This window comes from Thamnophis sirtalis, unplaced genomic scaffold (genome assembly GCF_051295495.1).
Source record: "Thamnophis sirtalis isolate CommonGarterSnake01/CBP01778 unplaced genomic scaffold, rThaSir2_p1.2 scaffold_2, whole genome shotgun sequence".
NCBI classification, from domain to species: domain Eukaryota; kingdom Metazoa; phylum Chordata; class Lepidosauria; order Squamata; family Natricidae; genus Thamnophis; species Thamnophis sirtalis.
Window position 1 is genome coordinate 85,444,883 of NW_028261382.1, and position 26,227 is coordinate 85,471,109.

The 26,227-nt window shown below is 43.0% G+C and overlaps 2 protein-coding genes across 2 annotated transcripts in view; both read left to right on the forward strand.

Moving 5' to 3' along the window:
- The window catches only part of ZMIZ2 (zinc finger MIZ-type containing 2), a 94,533-nt gene extending 92,053 nt beyond the window's left edge, over positions 1 to 2,480 (forward strand). The window contains exon 19 of the mRNA XM_087706253.1: positions 476 to 2,480. Within this exon, the coding sequence (XP_087562379.1) occupies positions 476 to 481 (6 nt within the window). The 3' untranslated portion in view covers positions 482 to 2,480. The remainder of the gene's footprint in view (positions 1 to 475) is intronic.
- A 10,366-nt stretch (positions 2,481 to 12,846) lies between these two features.
- PPIA (peptidylprolyl isomerase A) lies at positions 12,847 to 15,639 on the forward strand. Its single transcript, XM_014074379.2, has 5 exons — positions 12,847 to 13,048; positions 14,542 to 14,572; positions 14,655 to 14,743; positions 14,954 to 15,126; positions 15,323 to 15,639. Exons 1-5 carry the CDS (start codon positions 12,980 to 12,982, stop codon positions 15,456 to 15,458), a joined length of 498 nt encoding a protein of 165 aa, XP_013929854.1. The 5' UTR covers positions 12,847 to 12,979; the 3' UTR covers positions 15,459 to 15,639.
- Positions 15,640 to 26,227: the final 10,588 nt, after the last annotated feature.

The window sequence follows — 26,227 nt, forward strand, 5'->3', positions numbered from 1 at the left end:
AATCAGCTACTATCCTACCAAATTGGAGGTTGCGGACATCTCAGAGGCAGACAGGGTGCTGGGATTGTCATGCATGTCCAGGTTAAGCCTCTATGTTAAGTTGTAGGACTTTGTGCACAACAAGGAAATAAATTACTGCAGTGTTAGTTGTCCTGGTATGCTAAGGAGAACGGAAAGTTACAATACTTCTCCAAAAAAAAAGAGAGAAGGGAACATGTCACAAGTAGCACTGCCTCCTTTGTACTAAAGAAAGTCCATCAATCAGTGATATATAGCCCAAGTTTTGATGGCCCCAGAATAATTTCTAAAGTCTGCTGCAATTAGAGATTTTTGCAACTTCGGGAAGCATGTTGATGGCACTGGACCAGTGATTATAATGGCAGTGCCTAGTGAGCTGGATCTTGATGTAGCTAGAGACAACTATTAAAATTACTGAGATTTTGGTCATGTCTAACTAAACTCCTATTAATTTCAGGTATGACTGAATCTGGATCTAGCCTTCCTGTGGGCATGCATGTTCCTGTCCCTTTCAAGTCTAGGAAATCTACCCTACAGGTTTCCTTTGAAGTAGTCCAAAAAGTTAAGAATGACTGAATGAAGAATAATTGACGCCTTTGAACTGTAGTACTGGTGTACATTATTGTGTATACCATGGATGGCCAGAGTAACTAACAGAGGTGGTTAAATTGTTTAAAACCAGACACATCACTCTAAGCTAAAATCATAAGGCTACGTCTGAGTTACTTTGGCCATGTCATGCCTGCAAATTCATTGAAGAAGGCAATGATGCTAGGAATGGTTGGTGGAAAAAGAAGAAGAGTCAAGCAAAGAACTTGCTGGCTTGATAACATCAAACCTGATACAAAGATGAACATCCAACAACTGAAAGCTGCTGTGCTTCACAAGGTCCCATGAACAACACTTGCCTATAAAGTCACCAAGAGTCGGACACAACTAAATGGTTAAAAGAACAATTCCAAAAGAGGAGAGCTTTTAGCAAGTTGAATCTCATTCCTAGACCAAGTCCCAGAGTTCAGCGGTCAGACACTTTGAAGTCGTCCTGGTGCTGGATGTTAGAAGAGTCTGAAGGTGCCCTGCATAATGGGAGAAGGGTCACTGGTGCAGCACCCGTATCAAGGTTCGATCCCCCATCTCCAGTTCAGCAGATTAGGTTGCGAAATGCATTTGTCTGACATTTTGGAATGTCTCTGCCACTTTTTATAGGCAGTAGTTGGGATAGATGGAATTACAACCGGTCTGGTAGACTGCAGGTTCCTAGTAGTCTAGGAGAAAGTCCAGGGTTAAATATACTCAAGGCTATTTCTAAGTAAAAGAGAGAGAGGGAAATCGGGCAATAGACGACCGGAATTCCTGAATCCCAGATGGTCTCCAGGAAATGGAGGAAATTTCAAAAATCAAAACTTTGGGAAGGGAACACAGTATGAAAATTTTCCTGGAGCGTTATCCAACAAGAGAGATTTGAAAGGCGCTTGTTTTGTACCCCAAGAAAAGTTTTGGAAGGAACAAAAATAAACTAAAGGCAGTTCTTGCTTACAAAACAATCTACCGCAAAGCTCAAGGAAGGCTTTTAGAACAAAGTGGAGAAATCATTAAGGGCTAAAGAGATCTTGATTGCTTAGAATTAAATCTCCAAAAGGAAGTGTGAGACAGACAGAACAGAATCTACTCAACATAAAACTAACAAAATATAGGAAGCACAATAGAATGTATAATTGTCAGCAAGGACATCATTCTTCCGGATGATTTTGCCTGGGGATGTTAATGATGTCAGGTCCTTTATACTGAACTTATGCAGATTACTGGGAAAAGGAGACAGCCAAGATGCCACCTTTAAAAAAAAATAGCAAGTCTTAGAAATAAATTGATTGAGCCTCCCTCTCGTGATATATAGAAAATTAATGCTAAGGATGATAAGAATTCCCCTACAATTTACAATTAGGTAGTTCTGCAGATTCTGAATGTCCTCCCCAGGCCCTTCAGACGTCCCTTATCACCAACGCATGCCCAAAGGAATACCCCATTCAGCACTTTTCTTGATTTACAGACCATGAGTGAAAGCAAGAAGAGGTCATTTTGATTGATAACTCATAGCTCATGAGTTCAGTATCCAGGTAAGACCATTGCTAGGAATCACATGCCAGCAATTATGTAGGCCTACTGGTTTTCACCAATTAATAATGTACTAGATTATAATATATTATTCAGAATATGGCTCTTTTTTCTTTCTGCATTGCCAAGTATTTGTTCTACTGATCACCACTATCACCCCAGGGAGCATCCCAATAAACATATTATGGGTTATCAGCACACCAGGAAGCCTGAGCTCAATTTTATCCTAAGACCGCCATACATTTTTTTTCTTTGGCAGCTCTGAATTGTCAGAAAAAAACGTCTGTATAAATGTTGCTGCACGGTTGTCATCCTTTTCTCACTAGATTATAATAAATAACTGAAACTCAGCTTAACTCAAGGTTATTCCAGGTGAAGAACACAACTGACCTTTGATTTTGAAGCGGGCCATAATGAAATGAAGACATGGTGGGAGGGGGTGGGGGGAGTGAAACTGAAAGAAACTGGTCCATTTTTACCCACAAAATAATCCATCACTTATTACCATTGGTTTTAATTCTTATTCATTCTTTCTCTGGAGAGATATAATTGGGTTCATTTATTACTTGGTTGACACAGACACATGCATGCCCCATTGGGCATGTAAACAAATCCCACAATAAAGAACTATTTTCTCATATTCTCAGCATCCAGAAACTTCTGACAAGGAATAACATAGGTTAATGAATGGCTGAACATCTCTCTCTTCCTGCTATTCCCTCCAATGGCATTTCACTGGCAGAAATAAAAGCATAAACCAGCCTCCCTCAACCCCGCCTCCATCCCAATCGTACTCTGGATGTGCTGAGCAACAATTCTCAGAATCTCCATGTATGGCCAATGGGAGTCATAATTCAGCACATCTGAAGATAACCATGCATAGCAATTACATTCCTGGAGAGGACAATGCAACAGACCAAACCACTCTGAAATCTTCTAGCTCAAGCAGGAGACCCTATATACCATTTCAGACAAATGGCTATCCTTGAAAACCTCCAGTAATGGGGCACCTACAACTTCTGGAGGAAAGCTGTTCCACATATTAATTGTTCTGTCGGGAAATATTTTCTTAGTTCTACCAATAGGTTGGAGCAGCTCTCTTTGATATTCTCGCCTTAATTCTAGGTTGGTTCTCTCCTTGACTAGTTTCCATCCATTGCTTTTCCTGCCTTCAGATGGAAAAATTAGGTTCAATTTCTTCTGTCCCACAAGCCCTATTTGGCTCTTATTTCCCTATTCTAATTTGCCATCCTGGTAGCTGCCACTGGCTGTGGAGCATGTTATCCCTGATGGAGTTATTTGAGCAATGGCGTCCTGCAAGTACGCAACTAATTCAGTTTTCTGACCTTCCTAGCCCTGAAAAACACAGGTGCTGCAGATTCAAATTAATGACAAGTCTGATCTAAAAAAGATTAATTGCTCACACAATGGCTGAGTTTTGTAGAGAGTCTCAGTCATCCAGGTCACGGTTGTCCCAAAGGTGCTTTTTCAGCAGGCAACTGAAGAAGCTTCTAGGATGAGAAGCGAAACATCTTCAAAGAAAAAACAAGGAAGTCCAGTTTCCTCCTGAAAAAGCATCTTTCAGACAATGGCTGAGTTCAGACATTCCACTCTATCCATTTTTTTTTTAATGCAAGGCAGTTTAATACAAAAACAGTAGTTGACAGGATTTGCACATCATACTAAGTGCTAAAGGATGATTTAGAAACCAAAATGATCCGTTTTTCACACTGCATGCTAAATCAAATCACATTAAAGCTTAGCACAATGTGGAAATGCAATTAGATGTTTCAACACTCTGGTTCAGGGTGTGGACGTTTTTCTGGATAGCCATCCTGTGTTCTGAAGTGTTCCGAAGATTGGTCTGAGCTCAAATTCATTCTGAAAGCTTCAAGGAATCCATTTTAGCCACAGAAGGTTGAACACTCCTGAAATTTTCACACAGCCCCACTTGAAAAGTGTTCCCTGGAGATCAAGTTGAAGTACTTCCTGGGTCTGCAACTAAGAAGCATAATGCGATCTTGGCAGCTGTTGGGTGAATTAAATCAGGAGCTCGTGCTTTGCATAGCAGGGAGGCTGAGCGTGTCTGACAGTTGCGCCAAAAGTTCCCCGGGGAACAGATGGCTCTTGCTCAGCTTCCAGTGACAGGTACAGGACAGCAAAAGAAGGGGGAAGATGAGGGAACAGGTGGGGCCTCAAGGTCTAATCCCCAAGGATTATTCTAGAATCTCTCCCAAGAAATCCATCTTGCTGGAAGAACTTGCGGCTCTTCAGTGTTAGGCGTAAGCATAACAAGCACACCGGCACTGCTTTTCCTTGACTTCATAATTAGTGTGAAGACAGTGGCGCAACCTCCTTGGCGGCTATTTGGAGCATCTCTAGAGGCAGTCGAGGAGATGCATCAGGCTGCGTTTCCTGCCAGTCAGAATTGCAATCCTACCTGGGAATGGGTGGGGGTGGGAGAAATTGCCCCAAGGAGGGATTTAATGCGCTCAACTTTGGTGTTGGCTTCCAAAGCAAAAACTATAAATATTTTTCACTGGTGGGGTGGGGGTGGCTGATAATTTTCCTTTTTCTGAGTTCAATTTTTTGATTGGATTAACTTTCTTGGTTTATTCCCTCAACCTCTTATACATTGCAACTGTTTAATTCTGTTGCAAGAGTAGACCAAATCTTCTCTTGCCTGGCTTTTTGGGGTAGCCTTCTACCGATTAAGTGGGTTTATAACATATATCTGAAGATTTGTTTCTGCAGCCATTTTCAGCTGAAAAAGAAATGAGTTGATAAAAATAATCTATTGCACCTTCCAGTCTTAAGGATAGTACAATCTTACAGAGAAAACTGCTTTTGGTCACGTCAGCTGAGGATGGGAGGTTGCATCGCAGCTGGTTATCATTTCGTTCTCCATCATTTGGTACTTGAGAAGGCTCTGTTGGCCAAACAATCCCATTCAATGGCAAACCATTCCTTTTAACTGCAGAAAACTGAGTGTAAGGGATTTTGTAACTATAGCAAGTGTTTGCACTAATGAAATAGTTTCCCAAGTTGCAGGTGTGGTAGATAGATATACTTAGTTAGGGGAGCAGCAGCAATAAAAAGCTACCCAGGAGGAATAGAGCCGAGGTGGCGCAGTGGTTAGAGTGCTGTACTGCAGCCACTTCAGCTGACTGTTATCTGCAGTTCAGCGGTTCAAATCTCACCGGCTCAGGGTTGACTCAGCCTTCCATCCTTCCGAGGTGGGTAAAATGAGGACCCGGATTGTTGTTGGGGGCAATATGCTGACTCTGTAAACCGCTTAGAGAGGGCTAAAAGCCCTATGAAGCGGTATATAAGTCTAACTGCTATTGCTATTGCTATAATATCCTGTAAAAGTGGTTCTACACTTATGACCATTATTGAGCCCTACATTTTTGTTGTTAAGTGAAACAGCTGTTATGTAAGTTTTACTCCATTTTACGATCTTCCTTGCTACCGTTGTTAAGTGAATCACTGCTGTTGTTAAGTTAGTAACACAGATATTAAGTGAATCTGGCTTCCCTATTGACTTTGCTTGTCAGAAGCTCACAAAAGGTGATTAGATGAGCCCAAGATACTGCCACCTCCTTAAATATGAGCCAGTAGCCAAGCATCTGAATTTTTGAACAAGGGACCATGGGGGTACTGCCACAGATGTAAGTGAAAAATGGTCATAAATCACTTTTTTCAGTGGTGGTGTAACTTTGAACGGTCACTAAACAATCTGGTTGTAAATCAAGGACTACCTGTACATTCCAGGCTTCTGATAAGCATGGGCCAATTGATGCAGCTTCAAAGTGTCCTTTATTCTTATTTTTTCCTCACAATCTAGGTTCGCCTTGTGGCCTGCAGGCCAGTTGCGTCACACACTGGCCACGCCCACCCCCGGTTTAGTGAAAGGGGGGGAGTTGTGATATGTCACGTGACGTGTCATCGTGAGTTTGACACCCTGTCATAGGGTTTAAAAGACCAAATGGAATTTAAATGGCACATTTGAGCAGATTCTAATCATCGTTCGCTTGTAAGACGCCTTTCCGCGTGAAATGCCTATTGAAACCCCCCATTTTGTGCTATCCAAGGAAAGCCATAAAGGTACCCACAGGAAGCACCACCTGCCAGTTAGCTTCTAACCAGGCGTCCCAGGGGGTCCTCGGGCTGCTGACAAAGCTTTTAACATTTCTCACACATCTTACCACTTTAGCTAATTAAATACAGAGCTGCCCGGAGCAGGGCCAACCAATGAATGCCCTTGTTTTGCAGCCGTGGGCTTGCACATGGAGATGATTAATGCTGATGCTGTTTGTGCTGCTAGAGATTGAAAAACGCTCTGCGGGCAGACAGAGGCTTCCCTGGCCATAGTCATTATATTTTCTTCAAATCTGTAGGGGAACAGAGATCCAAGCAGCATGGGCTGCATCCTGAATAGGTCAACTCAGAGCAGAGCAGAGCATGGCTTAGTCTGATGACCAAACATCCTCACTGCACTGCCCTCGATACTCTCAACATGTAGGGTTCTGCTAAACGAGGACGAAAGATGTCGTCTCCTCATGGCCGAGCTGCTTTGAGGCATTCCTGGACAGTGCTTTATGGACACTCATGTGTGCTCCAGATAGTTTTGCCCTTTTGAATCTAGTACATCGTGGACCGTGATTTGGACCCTCACCCATCTGTTAAGGGAAGTGCTAAAACAGACCATTTTGTAACAATCTCTAAATATGCTCAGCGTCCCAAAAATATGGGGATCTCTGCATTAACCCTAGTAATCTTTCCTCTTTCCAAATCTGGTCTTTTTTTGCTACAGTAGTAGAAGTCCAAATCTTTTTAACCTCTCACAAAGCTTACTCCTATGTTAACTATATGACTATCCTGTTGTTGTCATTCTTTTTCCCCTAGTTCAGTTTTCTCTGGTCTGGGGCCATTCACATAAATGGAAAACCACAAGTTGGAGGGGAATTCTAAGATTTGTGGGGCCACACATCCGATAGCAACAAGTTTGTTTAATAAGATAACAGATGTGGCCACCCAACTATGTCGGAAGTAAAACCCCAACTACAAAACTCAATAAACACTCACTCCCATGATGAGAATAATCAAACCATTTGATGAGCACTGTAGCATCTCCAGGGCCTTTTGAGAAAATATCAAGGTGGGGGCCAATCTTATAGTAATAGCAATAGCAGTTAGACTTATATACCGCTTCATAGGGCTTTCAGCCCTCTCTAAGCGGTTTACAGAGTCAGCATATCGCCCCCACAGTCTGGGTCCTCATTTCACCCACCTCGGGAGGATGGAAGGCTGAGTCAACCCTGAGCTGGTGAGATTTGAACAGCCGAACTGCAGAACTGTAGTCAGCTGAAGTAGCCTGCAGTGCTGCATTTAACCACTGCGCCACCTCGGCTCTTCTTATCTCTGTAGGATGGTGTTCCACAAGGAGGAAGCCCTTATTCTTGGTCCCACTAAATGGACCTCCTTAGTAGTGGAGATCCTAAAACTGTACAGCCTTGATTTAAAAGCTTGGTTGCTCTTAATGATGATTAAAGGCCTGGAGGCTAACATATATGAAGAAGTGTTGGAGGATTTGGGTTTAGCTAGTCTAAAGGGTTCAGTGGCTAAGACACTGAGCTTGTTGATCAGAAAGGTCGGCAGTTTAGCGGTTCAAATCCTTTGCGCCACGTAATGGAGTGAGCTCCTATTACTTGTCCCAGCTTCTGCCAACCTAGCAGTTCGAAAGCACGTAAAAATGCAAGTAGAAAAATAGGGTGGGAAAGTAACAGGTTTCTGTGCGCCTTCGGTGTTTAGTCATGCCGGCCATATAACCACAGAGACAGCGCTGGCTCTTTGGCTTTGAAACAGAGATGAGTACTGCCCCCTAGAGTCGGGAACAACTAGCACATATGTGCGAGGGGAACCTTTACCTTTAGTCTAGAGAAAAGAAGAACTATGAGGGAGGGGTCATGATAGCAATATTCCAGTATTTGAGGGGCTGCTACAAAGAAGAGGGGGTCAAATTATTTTCCAAAGCGCCAGAGGGCAGGACAAGAAACAACGGATGGAAACTAATCAAGGAGAGAAGCAACCTGGAATTGGGGAGAAACTTCCTAACAGTGAGGACAATTAACCAGTGGAACGACTTGCTTTCAGACATTGTGGGTGCTTCATCACTGGAGGTTTTTAAGGAGAGACTGGACTGTCATTTGTCTGAGATGGTATAGGTTCTCCTGCTTCCAGTTCAGCAGGGGGCTGAACTAGAAGACCTCCAAGGTCTCTTCCAGCTCTATTCTGATTCTGATTCTTACATTCTGATTAAAAAGATCTCATTCTAAAGCAAATAATAATATGGAAACAGAAATCAAAGAACAATCCAGAAAGTCAAAGACAGGCAAAGGTATATCTTACTTAGATCTGCTTATACCACATGCTATGACTACCCTAAATGGACACATGATGTAAAAATCCATGCAAATAAAGTGATCCTTGGGGATTCACACAATGAGGAGGAAGAGGCAAGGCACACACAGTCAGCAGCCAAAGCATGTACAATCTTTTTATCATGTCGTTGCTAAATAAAAACAGTTATCATTGAGTTGGCAACTCATTGCATGTAAAAAAACACAAGATCTTATCCAACATCTTGTTTTCTTGCAACTTGAAAAAATTAAAGAGTCGATGGGATAAATTATTGTACTGGAAGGACAAAACGTGAAGCACTTTAGCAAATCTGACAAGGCAGCTTCCAGGGCCAGGATTTAGAATCCGTATTATTGGGCATTTGTGAAGGTCCAACTTTTAGAAGGGAAGTTGATGTTTAGTGGCACTGGCTTTGATCCATCGCACTCTCTTTGTGATGATTGCTTATGCACAGGCCTACTAAGTATAGGAGCTGGTGTATTAGCAACAGGCCTCATTTATCTTGACCTTTCCTCTTGGGTATTTAGGAGGGCTGGGCACATATAAGTTAAGATCATTGTGATAAAAGGATATTTTATAGCTAAGGTGCAAATGCCTTAGTGTTGCAAAGCACTTTCCCTTAGCATCTTGATCCTTTTCTCAAATGCCCATGAATGTAAGTCTACATGCCATGTGATCAGTGACAAAATAGCCGTATTGTCACTTTAAAGCAGTGTTTCTCAACGTTGGCAACTTGAAGATGTCCGGACTTCAACTCCCAGAATTCCCCAGCCAGCGGATGCTGGCTGGGGAATTCTGGGAGTTGAAGTCCGGACATCTTCAAGTTGCCAACGTTGAGAAACACTGCTTTAAAGAAAATAACTGGGGGGGGGGGGGTTAACTGTAAACGTTTGCTTCACTCCTGGAGCATGGCAGATAAATCGAATATTTTCCCCTTTCTAGTTCCTGATTTCTGACATGAGACAAGATAAATCAACCCAAGTAGTAGTGTTGTTTATTTGATTGATGCTTCCTTGTCAAATGTCAGAATTTTAGATATGTTCTTGCTTGAAGTAACAAATCCACTCCATTATGGCATGACTTGATCCTTTAGTTTTTAAAGAGGAAGAATAAATTGAAATTATTTCCTGGGTATGGGAAATCCTAATCCTAATTTCAGGATATAACAGTGCTTACCATTTGAAATAAGGGAGCCAGTGACCAAGTTTCTATTGGAGGAAAGTCAGCACTTTTTGCATCCATATAAACATTATTTCCTGCCTTATTTATTAAGCTAAAATGCAAGGGGAAGGGGGATTAAGGATACTTGAATTGCTAGACCTGGAACTAAAAGAGCAATGAAGTCGTAGGGTGGGGGGGGGCAGGCAAGAAAAAGGCCAAAGTCCACTTCACAACCATCCAGGAGAATGTCCAAGTGCACCTAGGATAGGGCTACTAAAGAAGCAAGATTAACAAGAATTCTGTTCCCAACTGGGATTATTAATCTTAAAAGTTTCCAACCAACTCCACAAAGTTTCCCAATATGCATTTAGCTTCTGGCAGCTTGTGGAATTGAAGGAACCTCAGGTATTGTTGCTGAAACTAACTAGGTTTGTTTCAAGGTACAAGAAGGCATTTTTATCAGTTTCAGGTTGATACTCATGCTAGTCATTCTTCCTACTTCAAGGATCACAAAAGCACCCTTTACTCCACTTTTGCAGTTTAAGCAGCTGATTGCTTAAGGCTTTTCTCCAAATGTTTACCATACTTACATTGAAAAAGATTCCTTCAGAAGGGAGTGCTTCTAAAAAAAAATTTAAAAAGTGAAAACTGTTTTGAGATCAAAAATCTTGATCTCAAAATTGCCAGAACCACAGCAAATGAAGCTAAAAGATTTTAGTTTTCATCTAAACCACCTACTCATCTGAATCCATATTAATGGTCTGATATTTGAAGGATATCTGTTAAGAACATACAGATAGTCCTTGACTTACAACCAATCATTTAGTGACCATTTGAAATTAAAGGATATTGAAAAAGAGAGATTTATGACCAATCCTTGCACTGTCACAGTATGCTCATGGTCCTATGTTCAACATTCAGGCGCTTAGAAACCCACATGTATCTATGACGATTAAAGCATTGTGAAGTCACCAGATTATTATGCGGCCTTCCCAGCTGGGTTCCAACAAGCAAAGTCAATGGGGAAGCTGGATTTGCTTTACAACCATGGGACGAAAAGTCATAAAATCAGGTGCATCTCCTTTAACCACTTTACTTAGCAACAGAAATTCTGGCCCCAATTGTGGATCATAAATTGAGGACTATTTATATCTAGGCAGAACCCTCATAAATTGGACCTAGAACAGGTTTGGAAATTTCAGCCACTAGGTTATCATTAGATTCTTTGGAGTCCGTCCCTGCTGAGCCTTCCTTAAGCAAGTGCCTGTCTCACAACTGAAGCTTTAGCTGGTCACACATTTGTATACTGTGTCTAAATTCACTCCAGAGAAGCAGCATGATTTCTGTGCTTCCTTTTAGTGGAACAGGCTGAAGGACTCTGGACTGTGATTCCCAATATGTTATCTTTTACCCAATAGCAATAGCAATAGCAGTTAGACTTATATACCGCTTCATAGGGCTTTCAGCCCTCTCTAAGCGGTTTACAGAGTCAGCATATTGCCCCCACAGTCTGGGTCCTCATTTCACCCACCTCGGAAGGATGGAAGGCTGAGTCAACCCTGAGCCGGTGAGATTTGAACCGCCGAACTGCAGATAACAGTCAGCTGAAGTGGCTGCAGTACAGCACTCTAACCACTCTGCCACCTTGGCTCTTACCCAAAGTAGTCCTTGCAGAGAGATGGCAGAATAAATTTGGCATCTTTTTGTAATTTGGAACCAATGGCTTATCTATTGCTGTTAACCCACATGCCAGTTGCTATTACTATAACTCAAGTTACATCTAATACTATGTATCAGGATATAAATCTGGTACCTACTGAAGGGGGAGAAAAAGAATAATAAAAGGCACTGATTCCAAATCATTTTGATATGCTGCAAATTATGACCAATTCAACTAATGAGGCACTTAATTCATTTTTTCTGAGCAGTTTGTTCTAAATTTATTAGATTGCCATGCAAAGTGTAAAGATTACAATTGGGGGTGGGGTGGGGGAATCCTAGATCAGCCAGAATGATGCTGTAAAACAGCCATTCATTGTGAACAGATTTGACAACTTTTGTGGCTTAATCCACTTAACAGACTATAGAGGTGGCACTGTGTAATTTTCTCTACTCCTGGAGAATGGGAATTTTAATTATTATTTTATTAAGGGGAAACATTACCCAACCTCAATGGAATCAAAGCCAGAGGGTGTCAGTATGCCCATAGCAGTCATTCTGAATCAAATCCTGACTCAGCTAATTTGCACTCATAATTAATTTTGCACCAAGGGCTTGGTTACAATCGGGGCTAGTTCCTCAATTGAACCCTACTCCACAGGGTAGTTTGTGGGATTAAAAGAGAGAGAGAGAGGGAGGGAGGGAGAGAGGGAGGGAGGGAGGGAGGGAGGGAGAAAGAGAGAGAGAGGGAGGGAGGGAGAGAGAGGGAGGGGGAGAGAGAGAAAGAGAGAGAGAGGGAGAGAGAGAGAGGGAGGGAGAGAGAGAGAGAGAGAGCCTTTTGAATCCCTTGAAGAAGAAAAAAAGGGTGGTGTCAAATAAATCAGCTTCCTTGGCCTGGATTCGGCACACAGGCTGCTTTCCTAGGCCTGGTCGCAGATCCCAAACCCTCGCGTGTTCCTCGCCCTAGTTTTCCTAATTAAAGGTTTGCTTTTCATGCCTCTCTTGTCCCCTTCAGGGCATCTCCCCATTTCGGCTGCAACTCGTGTGCCAACCCAGCTCAAGACAGATTTCTCTCTCAGACAATGGATGCGCGCTCAATTAAAAAAAAAGGCAATGAAATTAATGGCAAACAAGCAATTCCTTCAGGAAATAATTTTAAGGAGAAATCCGCCCCCCCCCCAACGGCTACAGCCCCTCCTCCTTCCAGCCATCCTTCTCCTTTACTCAACGCATCCTGATACCGCGCATGCGCTACGTGCTTACCTTTCTACAGTTCCCGCCTCTCGTTAAGGCCACACCCTTACATTGAGGCGCGGGAGGCGTCGGGCCCGCCTCTGCCCGTCAAGAAGCGCCCGGATTAGCCGGCGCTCCTTTCATTTCGCCATCCTGCCTTTATTGTGATTGGCGGAAGGTCGCGTGAGGGAAAGTCCGGACGGAGGGGAGGGGGCGTCGTCTATATAAGAGCTGCGAACAGGCGCTTTCCTTCCCGCTGCGCCGCGTTCGCTGGTGTGGACCTGTGGTTGCTGGTCCTTGTCTGTGACTGGTGCCGCTTTTTTTTTTACAAAAAACCCTTACGTTTCGTTCACGCGGTGCGTTTCCCCCAGCTATGGCTAACCCTCGCGTGTTTTTCGATATTACCGCCGACGGACAGCCCCTTGGGCGCATCACCTTCGAGGTAGGGAGGCGGGAAAAAGACAAAAAGACCGTCTCGGTGGGAAAAGCACGATCTGAGGCGGACGCGCCGCCATTTCCTGTCGGGGTGGGAGCGCGGGGGCCATTTTGGGACTTCGCTGAATGCAACGGGAGGGGAGGAAGCAGAAACAGGCGGGTGAGGGTGGGGGAGAGAAAAAATGCAGGCACCTCACTGCCTCGCCGGAGGGGCTGCGCGCGCACCTGAGCGGTGTGGGAGGAGGGAGGGAGGAAGCGGGAGCGCGCACGCGCGAGCCGTTGCCGCCTCCACGTGGCCGCCGCCCTCTTCTTGCTTCCCTCCCGTGCTTCGGAAATGGAGGCTCGGCGGGACTTTTAATGGAGCCGCGCGATCCTCCTTCCGTTTGGGATTTCCTTCTCTGCTTCTGCACTGTTCCAGCTGCGCTTAACCGCGCCCCACCCTCCCATGCAGCGAGGGAAGGGAGTGCCCACGATGCGGGAAGAGGGGATGGCTCCTTTCGCCTCTTAATCGCTTTTCTCCTATTACGGGGGGGAGAAGCACTTCCCTCCCATGGGATGTTTGCTTCTTCACTCTGCCCGGACAAAACGAGCAAGGAAGCGCTCTAGTGTAGATCTAGATATTAGCAGAGAGGTATCGAGCCGGGTCACGACTTTTTGAGACGTCATCTTGTCTAGAGTTTGTACGGGGAGAGCAAAAAAAGCAAGCCTCAAAAATAAAAGCTAGCAGGGGGTAGTTTATATACTTTAACCCATCTCTGTATAGTGTTCTGTACCAAGATGAATGGAGATGGGTGAGCTTTGGTTAATTTCTATGGCTTGGAAGGCTTGCTTCCTTGTTACTGGGAGAATCCGCAGTCCATTCCTGGAGCAGTTCTTTATTCCTTTTGTATTACATTTGTATGGTTAAAAAGCCATAAATGAAGAGAGAAATTCTAGGTAACTTGTAAAGGAAAAACCGTTGTGAATGTAACTTAAATTTGCCCTCTGTTAGGAGAACTTTTAAACTGATTCCTCCGAATAAAATTCTTGTATGCTGAAAACTTATAACCTCCAAATATTACAGGAAGGACATTTAAGTTTTTCAATACAAATTGCTGTGCTTTGGAAAATTTGCTTCTCTGAGCAAGGGTCTATATTACTAGGGTTGACAATGTAATTAGAATTCCACAAATATAGTTTTCTCTTGGTACCTGCCTGAGGTCTGGTAGATCCAAAAAATGATTGGATATAATTTGGATTTCCCCATATTTGCACTTTTGAAAGTGCACACACATTATTTTCTACTCACCACCCTGTTTTCTGGTAGTAGGCCAATAAACCATTTGCTTGTATTTCTCAATCTAAGTGAAATGCACCAATACACTTATTGATCATAGTTCCTTAGTGCAAAGTATATAAGATTAGTTAATGGAGAGAATACTTCTACATTCGTTGGAGAAATATGTGCACTTTAGTGTAGCAATGAATTGCATTAACTATTGTCTCACTTTTGTTCTACAGCTGTTTGCAGACACAGTTCCAAAGACAGCAGGTTGGTATAGAAATATTTATTGGCATGTTGATTTCAATTTATATATTGTCAAAGATCTAAACAAATTCTGCAATTTCTTTAGAAAATTTCCGTGTGTTGAGCACTGGGGAGAAAGGTTTCGGTTACAAGGGATCATGCTTTCACAGAGTCATTCCTGGATTCATGTGTCAGGTATATAGCTCCATCAATTTAGTAGCATGTGTTATGATCGGTGTATGTTCTTAGTTGCTTGAGAAGCCTTGTCATTAATGTGATAGCAAGTGGTTTTAAAGTCTCTCCGATGGATTTTCACCTAGCCATCTTGGCTGGAGGTAATGAAAAACAATGGGGAAAGCCTGTCTAAATTGATGTTTCAGCTGTACTTGGGATGTGTTTCTGCAGGGTGGTGACTTTACCCGCCATAATGGAACAGGCGGTAAATCTATTTATGGTGAGAAGTTTGCCGATGAGAACTTCATACTCAAGCACACAGGCTCTGGCATTTTATCTATGGCGAATGCTGGTCCCAATACAAATGGGTCCCAGTTCTTCATCTGCACCGAGAAAACTGAATGGTAAGTAAATCTTGGTTTGAGATTGAATTGGTTCACTTGACTTGTTTAAGTTTTAGAGAATTGTCTGAAGTTGCACAAGTAACCATCAGTGTAATTCCTGCTAAAATAGCTGTTGCCATGCTCTGAATGCTGACAGGATATTCGTTTGTGGGATTGCAGATTGTATTTACCATAGTATTCATCTCTACTTCCTTAGGTTGGATGGGAAACACGTGGTCTTTGGCCAAGTCAGAGAGGGAATGGACATTGTGAGGAAAATAGAGAGCTTTGGCTCAAAGAATGGCAAACCAAGCAAGAAGGTCATCATCTCCGATTGTGGAGATTTGAAATAACATTCTTGTTGTCTTAACAAATCGACCATTCCTTCTGTAGCTGGGGTTAGTCCCCTCTGAATCTTTATGCTCCTGACTTACTGCTGCGTTTCTATTGGGTTTCAATTTGTGCTCCCTCACAAGTCCAGCTGGACTGAAGACAAATTTGTTTTCAAAATGAAATAAAACAAGTTAAACCATGTGCTGATTTTGTGTTTTCTTCCTGCAGGCAAAAGCTCACACTAGCAAATCTGATGAATTATGCCAAGAGCATAGCAAATATTAGATATTGGGGATAGACTACAAGCTGAGCAATAGGAGATAAAACACAGTTTTATGCCTGGTGTTCTGGAGGGCTTCTAACCACATGGCTATAGAGTGCTCTGTGTCAGTTTACTAAAGCAAATCCTTGCTCTGCTGATACACAAATAAGTGAAAATTTGAACTGATTTAAGATACTGGCTGTGAGAGATTCCAATTCACACTTGGGACAGGCATTATGAAATGGGATGCACTTCTGTAATTAGGCTGGTTAAGCTGCATATCTTAGAAACAAGAATTAAAGTTGAAACAGTGCTGTCCCAAAAGTTTGATGTATTGAACAAGCAAATGAGAAACAAGCTTTTCCTCATAAAGTATCCATTAGTGGATTTCTGCCTGGATCTCAAAAACAGACCAGTAGCTTAGCAAGTGATTGGCTTCAAATGATTTTGATTTTTGCTGAGATTGTGGGTGCACACACTACACTGCTGGCTTCTTTCCTTGGTTGAAATATTTCTAAATGCCACATTCTGCGATAACTCAGGCTACATTCCCACATCTAGTCCACAATTGTTTGCCTGGTTGACTTCCCAAGCATGACATTCCTGCAGAGATCCATTGTAAGTCGTCTTAAGAGGTATAAAAGGGATTTCTTTACCCAGTATGCTTTTTACTTAGGGCAAGCTCTATGTAATGGCTCCCACTTAGGTTAATGCTACCACCAGCCTGTCTTCAGATCTGTCTTACAAGGACTACAGTGGTGCCAGGAGTAATAACTGACTAGAGGTCATAAAAGAATGTACACAAGAATAAAATCTGGATTGCTTTATCATTTGTCTTCTAAAACCTGGTTTCATAACGTCAGCATAACAGGACTGGTTAATTGGCTGTGTTCCACTGAGATCCTCTTGGTCCTGTCAGTGCCTTGTTAAATTTATTGGGTGGAATCCAATTTTGCTACACCAGGTTTCCAAAGAGTTCAGTGTGAAGGATAGTTTGATAGGGCAGCATGTTGAACAGTGCAGTCCTAAGAATAGTGCAAAGTCCAGATGCGGAAAATCAATGTATAATTTGCAAATAAGTGCATTTCGCATTTTCCATTTTTGCTAATATTGCAGGATATTGGTGATACTCTCAATAGGCAGAGCTTTTGCTAGTGATTAATGTTTAGATGTACCAACCTCAGGGTTTTTCATTGAAAAATGCAGAGTTGAGATTCATTTCTTTTAGTCTTGCAATAACTATAAGGCAGGGGTGTCAAATTAGTACAGGCCAGATGCATCACATGCTGGCCATCCCCCCCCCCCCCAATTTTAACAAGGGGCTACATTAGGTGAAGACAATGTGACATCACGAGTTTCACACTCTTGCTATAGGTGTTCAATATTTCTTTCCTGATCATGACTGCAAGCTCAGAAGATGTCATACAAGAGAAATACTGTGAGATTCATTTAAACTGTTTTGACTTCAAACTGTCTTGCCTTCAATTAGCAAATGCCATTAGATAAGGTTTGCAATTTAATTTTTACAAAGCAAGATCAACAAATGTTAGCTTTAGGAACCTGGCATACATTCACACAACTCCAGTCGCTCAGGGGCTATAGGACTTTGAAAAGCTAAGGTCAGCACTTGCAAATTTGGTACCAAAAAACATCTTTCCCTGCATTTATTTATGAGGAGATACCTACAATTTGATTTGCAATTTGGAAAAAAGAAAATCTCTTCCACCCTCCCCACCTTATCTAAACAAATAACTGAAAATGCAGTTACCATTCAGGCTATTTTAGAGAACAAGCTGCTATGAACCTTCAACTCTTAATACTGTTCATGGGAAAAATTCCTGTGAAGTTATTTCAGCCTCAAATGCCATTCAGAATGTTACTCAATTTCTAACCAAATGACTGGGCAGCATACAATTCTAAAATTATAAAACAAACATTAAAGCACATCATCCATAGTTCAAACAGTAATGATTAATCAACTAATAGTGAAGCCAAGCCCTTGACAGTTAAAAATGCTTGAACATATATACCCCTTAAATATGAGCCATGGCAGCACAGTGGTTACAATTACAGTACCGCAAGCTACTTCTGATTGCCACCTGCCAGCAGTTTGGCCATTCCAGTCTCACCGGCTCAAGGTTAATTTGGATTTCCATGGTAGATAAAATGACCCAGATTGTTGGAGGCAATATGCTGACTCTGTAAACCGTTTAGAGCTGTAAAGAGCTGTGAAGCGGTATATAAGTCTTAAGTGCTTTTGCTATTGCTAAATTCTTGAGTTCTCATAAAGTTGTCTCCTTCCCCTAGACAGATACAGACTTAATTTTCTTCAGCAAGAAAAGAATTGGCATGAGGTAGGCATCCTTTCTCTGGCTCTGAGGCTTCTTCATTCTGTCCTCTGGCAGGTCAGTTCTTGCAGGCTTAAATCTGTCCATCCAAAACAGTGCAGCCACTGGATCCTCTCAGTGCAATTCATTTTCTCATGTTCTACTTCATTATTTTATTTTTCTACTTTACTTTGTAAGCTGCCTACAGTTGCTCCACGTGAGACAGATGATAAATAAATGTAACAAACATAAGAGAATAATGGAGGGGTGAAGATAACAGAATTCTCAAAATGTGGCAATCCAGCCTTGCAACGTTTGGAAGGATTTTGCATTTAAAGCACTTGTGAAGGTCTGCAGGAGACAGATCTACCTTTATAAAATTAAACCAATTCCATTGTATTTATTTTGTACAATGACAATAAAGACTGTACTATAGGGATCGGAACATAACTTGAAGATCCCTAGGGAAGATTGAATGCTCCACATCACAGCGTTATCACAGCTGTATTGGCAGCAGCCTGCAATACAGTTTTGCAGTAAGACCTCCTAGTTCAATTCCTATGCTTATCTTGGCTACTGCTGGAAAGGAAGAATGCAGCTAGGAGGGGCATTTATGTCTTCCAGCAGAAAGCAACTGTCCTTGTAAGGGGGGGGGGGGAAATCAACCAAGCCCAGCAGAATGTCCTGGTTTCCCCCCAATCTGTCCATCAGAGGTTGTCCAGGATCTTTGATACTGGAGTAAGGGCAGCAGAAGATAGCATGCCTGTCGCTTCGCCCCACATTTCAAACTGCCTACTCATAACTCCAAATCGGAAAAGGGAGCAATCATCCCCAGCTAGCATGGCCAGGCAGACGGGAATTGTAGTCCCAACATACCAGCCTCAATGTGATGAAATGGAAACATAAGATTAGACCATCCACCCTCCCCTGCCCCTCCGGGAAGAAGAGTTTCCCGCGTTGTAAAGGGAAAGGGATCTGCTAAGGCATCTCTAGGAGTTCCCGCAGGCCGATCGGTCCCCGTAGAGATCCCATCCCAGCGGGATCCCTTGAGTGCTCTTGCTGCAACAAAGCGTGTCTGGCGCCGTTTCCCCCTCTTGCTCGGGAGAAGCCTCGCAGTTTTGCAGCCGCGCGGCTGAAACCGCCGCAATGCAACACAAGCGGAGCCCGGGAAGTGGGGAGGGGGGAGAAGGCAGGGATGTCCGTCGCCCGCCTCTCCGCAGCCCTGGTCGGAGCCCCAAATGGCGGCTTTTGGGCCCTGCCTCGCTTCCGTGCCAGGACGTGACCGCCAGGCTAGCCGAGCAGGACGCTTGCAAAAGCAGCCGAGCCGTGCAGCGCGGAGAAAAAGCCCTCCCCGCTCCCATCTTGCAGCCACGCCAGCCGCCCTTTCTTGCAGAAACCGAGCAAAGCCCTCGGGGGAAGAAGACGGAGCCGGCTCTCTGCTGACTCACTGGACCCTGTGGGCGGGCGAGGCCGCCGGGAAGAACCCAACCCCAAGTGGGGCAGTGGAAATCTACAGCGCCCTTTCCGGCTTTTCCGAGCCAGGCTTCGTTCCCGCCCAGCCTTCAATCCCGCAGGCTCTCGCCGCCGCAGCGCCCGCTCGCCTGCTCGCAATGGTTTCGCTCCCAGCGCGCCCCCTAGCGGCTCTGGAAAGCCAAAGACGGCGCTTGCGAGTTTGGTACCAAAAATGACATCTTTCCCCGCGTTTGTGGAACGCTACCATTCGACTCATGGTTTGGGGAAAAACAATCTCTTCCCCATTTCTACTCTCAAGGTTTTTTGAGAACTTGCAATCCGCCAGCCGAGATTGGATATACAATCAACCCCCCGCCCTCTGGTAGGGTACCAATAATGCGATTTTTTTTCTGGATTTTGGGAAGGAACAAGATACTCAAAGTTTTGTAGGAAACCCCCGCCACCATGAAATATTTTGGGGATATTAAGAGACAGAATATTCCATTTCCCTAAAGGGAGAATGGAGAAACATGCTCTTAAAGGCAGAAAGCAGCCCCAATTTCCTGTGTAGTAAAATAGCTTCCAGTAGATGCCTGAGATCTTTAGAGATGGATATTTTATGCCTATTAAGAAATGCAGGCCAGCCTATTCACAAACAAAACATCTTCAGCCACAGCTCTCCCAGGCTGGGATTACAATTTAGATTCTGCACACAAATTCTAAGAACAGGACATGAGTTTTAGGACATGATAGGATTAACCCACCACCATTGAAATAGCAAGAGACATAAAAAAGCCCCTTCATTGCACAACAACAGTTCAAACTTCAAAGTCACAGAAACCTATAAAGATCCATCCACGCATTCAACCAATTTGTCAGCTGTCCCAGAACTGCATGCTGTGGTTGGTTCTGCTCATCAATAAACAGAGTCCTTTCTAATCAGCCTTGCATTTTATTTTCACTGCCTTTCTCCCTGCCCTGCTTGGAACCAGACCAGATTTTTCTTCCATCAGTTTCCTCTGGAAAGATCCCAAAAAATTGCTACCTAAAATCAAATCCTCAAATCTCATCGGGCTGTGAATTACAAAATAGCCCACTGAGGCACCTATCCCCGACAAGAATAGCAAGAATGTTCAAGAATAAATCGGAAAAGTGTTGGAAATGTCATCAGATACTGGGTTCATATGTGGTGGACATGCATAGAAGCTAAAAGATATTGTACTAAAATCCACACAGTTGAAAAAAATGACACAAAAACATATAGACTTTAAACCGGAGATTTTTTTATTGGGAATCATACCAGAAACATACAATAGAGAATTGAAATACTTGATTGTAAATGTGTTAACAGCAGCTAGAATTGTATTTGCTAAAAATTGGAAAAATGAGAAAATGCCAACGCAGGAGGAAGTTATTCACAAAATAATGGAATGTGCTGAAATGAGTAAATTGACATTTGAAAGTAGAGAACAGGAAGATAAACAATTTTATGATATATGGGATCTATTTTATCAGTGGTTAGATTAAAAAAACATGGAAATGAAAGATGTTAGAGAATGTTATAAATATAAGAATAATAGAATGATATAGAATACAATATAAAGATATATTATTATTGGAAAGATTTAAGATGATGTAATGAATTGTTATAATATAAATGAATCCAATTTCTAGAATATCTTGTTTAAAATGAAGGAGTGAGACACAATGATAATGTATAAAAATATATTTGATCTGATAATATGCAATTTCATATAAATTATAAGTGATGACTATGGGAAGGATGCACAATAACCTTATAACCAATTGACACACTGTATGTAATTGAAGATTTGGATTTGGATTTATTCGACTTGTATGCCACCCTATTCCCAAAGGGACTCAGGGCGGCTGAAGAAAAGCCAAGGGGAGGGGAACAAATACAAAAGTAAGACAAAAATAAGACAACAATACAAACAATTTAAAAAACACAACAAGCACAACCAATTCGAGTAGGGGTGGGACTCAACAACCCCAGGCCTGCTGGGACAGCCAGGTCTTAACGGCTATACGGAAGGCCCGAAGGGTGGCGAGGGTCCGAATCTCCACGGGGAGATCGTTCCAGATGACTTTATGTTTTATGTTTTGTTTGTTTATGTTTGTCTAAAAATAAAATTTTTCTTTTAAAGAAAACAACAACAGCCCACTGAGAAGGAAAGATGTATGCTTGTTGTTAAAATTGAACTATGTGGTATTCATAACGAAATGGAATTGTCAGCCTGGAAGACTGTGAGGGGTGTTTCTTGCTTCTCATACTAACTGGCTGGGAATTCTGGGAGCTGGAGTTACAATACATTCAGAGAGTATTAGGTTGAGGAAAGCTGATCATCAGATGGACATATGGGCCTAATTTGTGTTTAAAACAGGCTGGGTTCACCAAATGCAAAACCATTCAAATACGCTGTCATTTAGCATTCTGTGTGTCACAATCTCACCTGCAATAAGTTTGCTTGTTTCAAGAAATCCTCTGGAAGACTTTTGCAGATGTTGCCTTCTTAAATCCATAAGCATGTTTTGCCACTTTGCAAAAAATCCCTTCGAGGGAACAGGGCCCAATATTTTAGCTTCTACTCAGAGGTGGGTTCCTACCAGTTCGCACCTATTCTGTAGAACCGGTTCGTCAAATCTACCGAACCGGTTAGAAGAGGTTCCACCAGTGGACCCGGAAAGCAGGCCACACCTACAGAAGAGGTTCCAAAGTTTTTGGAAACCCACCACTGGTCCTTGGATATGATTATTCTACACTATCATGCTCATATTTATAAAACTCAGTGCCTCTGTGAAAGGTAAGGATGACTACTGCATTTGTGGTACAATCAGAACATTGCGTGTGTTGAAGTTGTTTTAACGCAAACCAAAGATGCCTTTTAAAAAACAAGTTTACATCATATTCTTATGCATGCCAGTGCTGTGTGTGAGGTAATTTAAGGTGGTTCTGACAATTGTCGTCGGCATCTTCATATCCGGTCACATGGGCGGCAAGCCACTCCCATCTGGTCACATGGGCGGCAAGCCACTCCCATCTGGTCACATGGGTGGCAAGCCACTCCTACAAAGGAGGCCACACCCACAGAGTAGGTTCAAACAATTTTTGAAACCCACCACTGCTTCTACTCCACTCAGTGTTAACCACTGGCCAGGCTGAGCACCCGATTCAATTCCTGAAGACATATGGGTAGGAGAGCTTGTGGAGGGCTGGGAGGGAGCTTGCTTGGAAGGTTACCTGGCAAACAGGATTCTTTCTGAAATGCATGTTTTTACCTGCTCTTAAACCTCAAAAGATTCCAACATGGTCTACTGAAACCAGTACAAACAATGACATGCTAACAGTAAACATAGAATTCCAACTGAAAAATGACAAATCCTAAATGTTTGCTTTGAAATCCAGTGTAAACAATATTAGAAGGTACGAAGAGAAAAAAAATTGCCACCAGGAAGTGAAAATAACAGAATGCTGGTGGATGAAGATACTGCAACTGACATAATCCTGGGAAGCCACTGAATGGAAGTTCAGTTAGACTATGGATACCATGTTCCTCCCCAAAATAAGACAGGGTCTTATTTTCTTTTGACCCTCCTGAAATAAGCGCTTGGCCTTATTTTGGGGGAGGTTGTATTATTTTTGAGGTGCAGGGGGCAATGAGAGTGGTCATCTCATGGCTGCTGCTGTGTTGCAATATTTTCAGGGAGGACTTATTTTCAGGGGAAGGGCTTATTTTAGCACATGCGCTCAAAAGCCATAATTGGGCTTATTATCCGGGGAGGTCTTATTTTCAGGGAAACGGGGTAAAATTCCAGTAGTCCTTCTGGGGTCCACTTCCTGACCTGACCTACCTCAAAGGGCTTTCAATTTCTGGAGCCCCAGAAAAGTGGGTACCTGAAGCCCTTGGCTTTGGTCCATAATGAAGCAGCCCTGTCCCTTGGAAATGTTTATGACCTGGTTTGATTGGTATTTGCATGTTGTGATGTGATTGGTTCAAGAAGAGTTAGCCATAGATTCTGGATTTGAGCAGGTAAGAAGCATGTGAGATTATATATCATTTATGCTGATAAATAAATAATAATATTTGGGCATACCAGGGGTTATGACACTACAAACACACACACAAACACACACACACACAAATACACACACACACACACACACACACACATATGTGTGTGTGTGTGTGTGTGTGTTTTAAATTTGTGCTGATAAATAAATAAAGGGAGACTAGTATAGATCTATTTCAAGCTATTTAGCTCTCATCAGCTAGCCATACCCTTACTGGGATTTGAACCTGGGCTATATTACATACTAGGCAGACTTCTTAGCCATTAGGCCACAGGCTCTTATCCATTATCAGCGAAGCCAGGGTGAAAGGTATCTATTAGATTTTTACAACCCCTGGTAAGCCCCAATTATGGGAGGAAGCTAACTGCTTCCATCATCTGTCAATCGGCTCATCACAAGAGTCCATCACGACAGAAACCCAATATTAGAATATATATTAGAAATACAATATATATATATATATTGTAGAAAGATGTGTAGCTAATACTGTAATCCAAAGAGGAAGCTTCAGAAAAAGGAGTAAGTCTGAAGTCTTACATTACTGTACTTAGGTTCCCCTGATCAGATATTTCTCCTGTGAAGATTACAGAATTGTCCATGCCCTTTCCTGGCCTCCAAGGAAGCAGCTTTCCTCAAACCTAATGCTTTTTCCATGGGTTGGATCTCAGTTTCCATAATTCCCAGACATATTTTTTTTTTGGCAAAGAAAGTAGAAGTCCAGCACATTTAGAGGGCTAATTCAATAAAACCTTCTGACTGTGACCCACAATGCCACCTGGTGGTCCAAATGAAGGCATTCTAGATTTTTATGTTTATGTTACTGCAGCTTTTGTTTTTCTTTCTCTAATGGTGATTTAACTCACTAAAGAAGCCAAGTTACACCACCCTTTTCACTTCCCAGTGGCTCAGTGGCCTTTCTGTGTTGCATATCCACAGAGCAGAAGTGCCAATTATACAGAAGTGAGGGGGGGGGGTGTTAAAGTCTTGCTGCTCTTGTATCTTTAGTTTTTAGCTCAGACCAGTGGTGAGATTCAAATAATTTAACAACCAGTTCTCTGCCCTAATGATTTCTTCCAACAGCCACTTCACCAAACTGCTCAGAAAATTAACAACCGGTTTTCCTGAAGTGATGCGAACTGGCTGAATCCCACCACTGGCTCAGACCCTGATGTATTTTTAATAAGATCCAACCTTAATCCATAGATCATCTCAAGATTTTCTGTATTGTGGGGAGCCAGCTGTTCTGATTTACCAGTCTTAGTTTTGAGTTGAATGGGTTTGGGGAACCAATGTCATTTTTTTTTCTATGCTAGCCTGCTCCCTGAATATTTTAGAGGTGAAGTAAGCAGTGAGATGCAGTGAGATTTATGGCTGGTGAGGCAAAAGGAAAGAAAGCGGCTTTTGCCCGCCCCGCCGCTATGTCCGACATAGGCGTCCCACTCTCCAAATGGCTTGCCTTTACATTAGCTCTTGCCTGCCATCATGAAAATGTAAAAATATAAAAGGAAAAAGGCAAGAGCTGCTGAGGTCAGGCTGGGTTAGCTGCTGCCAGAGTCCCCAATGGATGACTCTGCTTAACTGTTTTAAAAAGCCTCTTTAAAAAATGCCCTCTACAGGAGGAGGCAAGAGAACCACGTGCCTCATCGACATAAGGAATTTTTCAGCTTTTAACCCTTGCTTAACTCTGCTCGAGTGATCATAAAGTCAGACTAAATGAGGCACGTGGTTCTCCCGCCTCTTCCTGTAGAGGGCACTTTTTAGAGGCTTTTTTAAACAGTTAAGCACTAAGCCAGTGATGGGCAACCTTTTTGGCGTGGTGTGTCAAAAATCGGCAAAAAATCGAGCATAACTCGCGTTGTGTGTCACTTCAACAAAAACATAATTTTGCGCAATTTATAGTTTAAACTACAAAAATGTATAATGGCGCTCACAGTTCCCGTTGGCACTCGCTGTTCCCTGCTGTGGTGCGGTCGTAACCGACTGTCCCAGGAGTAGACTCTCTGTGCCGGCCTGACTGGAGAGAGGCGCGCACTGTTCCCGCGCTCCTCTCCTGCGGGTCCTCCCTCGCCGCGCTGATGACATGTGAGCGCACGGCACGCACGCCTTACCAGCAGCCCCTGCGCTCAGAAAGGGGCGGCGGCGATACAGTAAGTGAGTGTGGGCGGGGGAGATCACATGTCCCGCCCCCCCCCCGTTCCTCCAGCACAGATTCTTTCATCCTCGGCAGCCGTGCAGGAGCCGAGGATGAATCGCATGAAATCCTGTGCGTGTCACCCCAAATGGCTACGTGTGTCAGCACTGACACGCGTGTCATAGGTTCGCCATCACTGCACTAAGCAGAGTCATCCACTGTGACTCTGGCAGCAACTACCTCAGCCTTTTTCCTTTTAAATTTTGTTTTCTTTTCATGATGACAGTGGTGAGGCTCTGCCTCTCCTGCCTCCCCTGACTGCACGTCACTGGAAGTAAGCAATAAGAAAGAAGAGCAGCTAAGATTTTTAATAACTTCCTGCCTTTGATTTTCTGCCTAAAATTCTTTAAACTTTTATTTGGGCCATGGATCCTTCTTAATGTGGAAGATCTTACAGGAATCATGGTGCAAGAGGGGGGGGAAAAGGACTTCCCAAAGGGGCTTTTTCAAAAGGCAACTGGACT

Bases quoted from the DNA above. Each gene is read 5' to 3' on its own strand.
- PPIA (XM_014074379.2), top strand. From the start codon at position 12,980: ATGGCTAACCCTCGCGTGTTTTTCGATATTACCGCCGACGGACAGCCC. The intron at 14,573-14,654 runs GTTGGTATAGAA...CAATTTCTTTAG, and splicing joins CACAGTTCCAAAGACAGCAG to AAAATTTCCGTGTGTTGAGC. The intron at 15,127-15,322 runs GTAAGTAAATCT...CTACTTCCTTAG, and splicing joins TGCACCGAGAAAACTGAATG to GTTGGATGGGAAACACGTGG.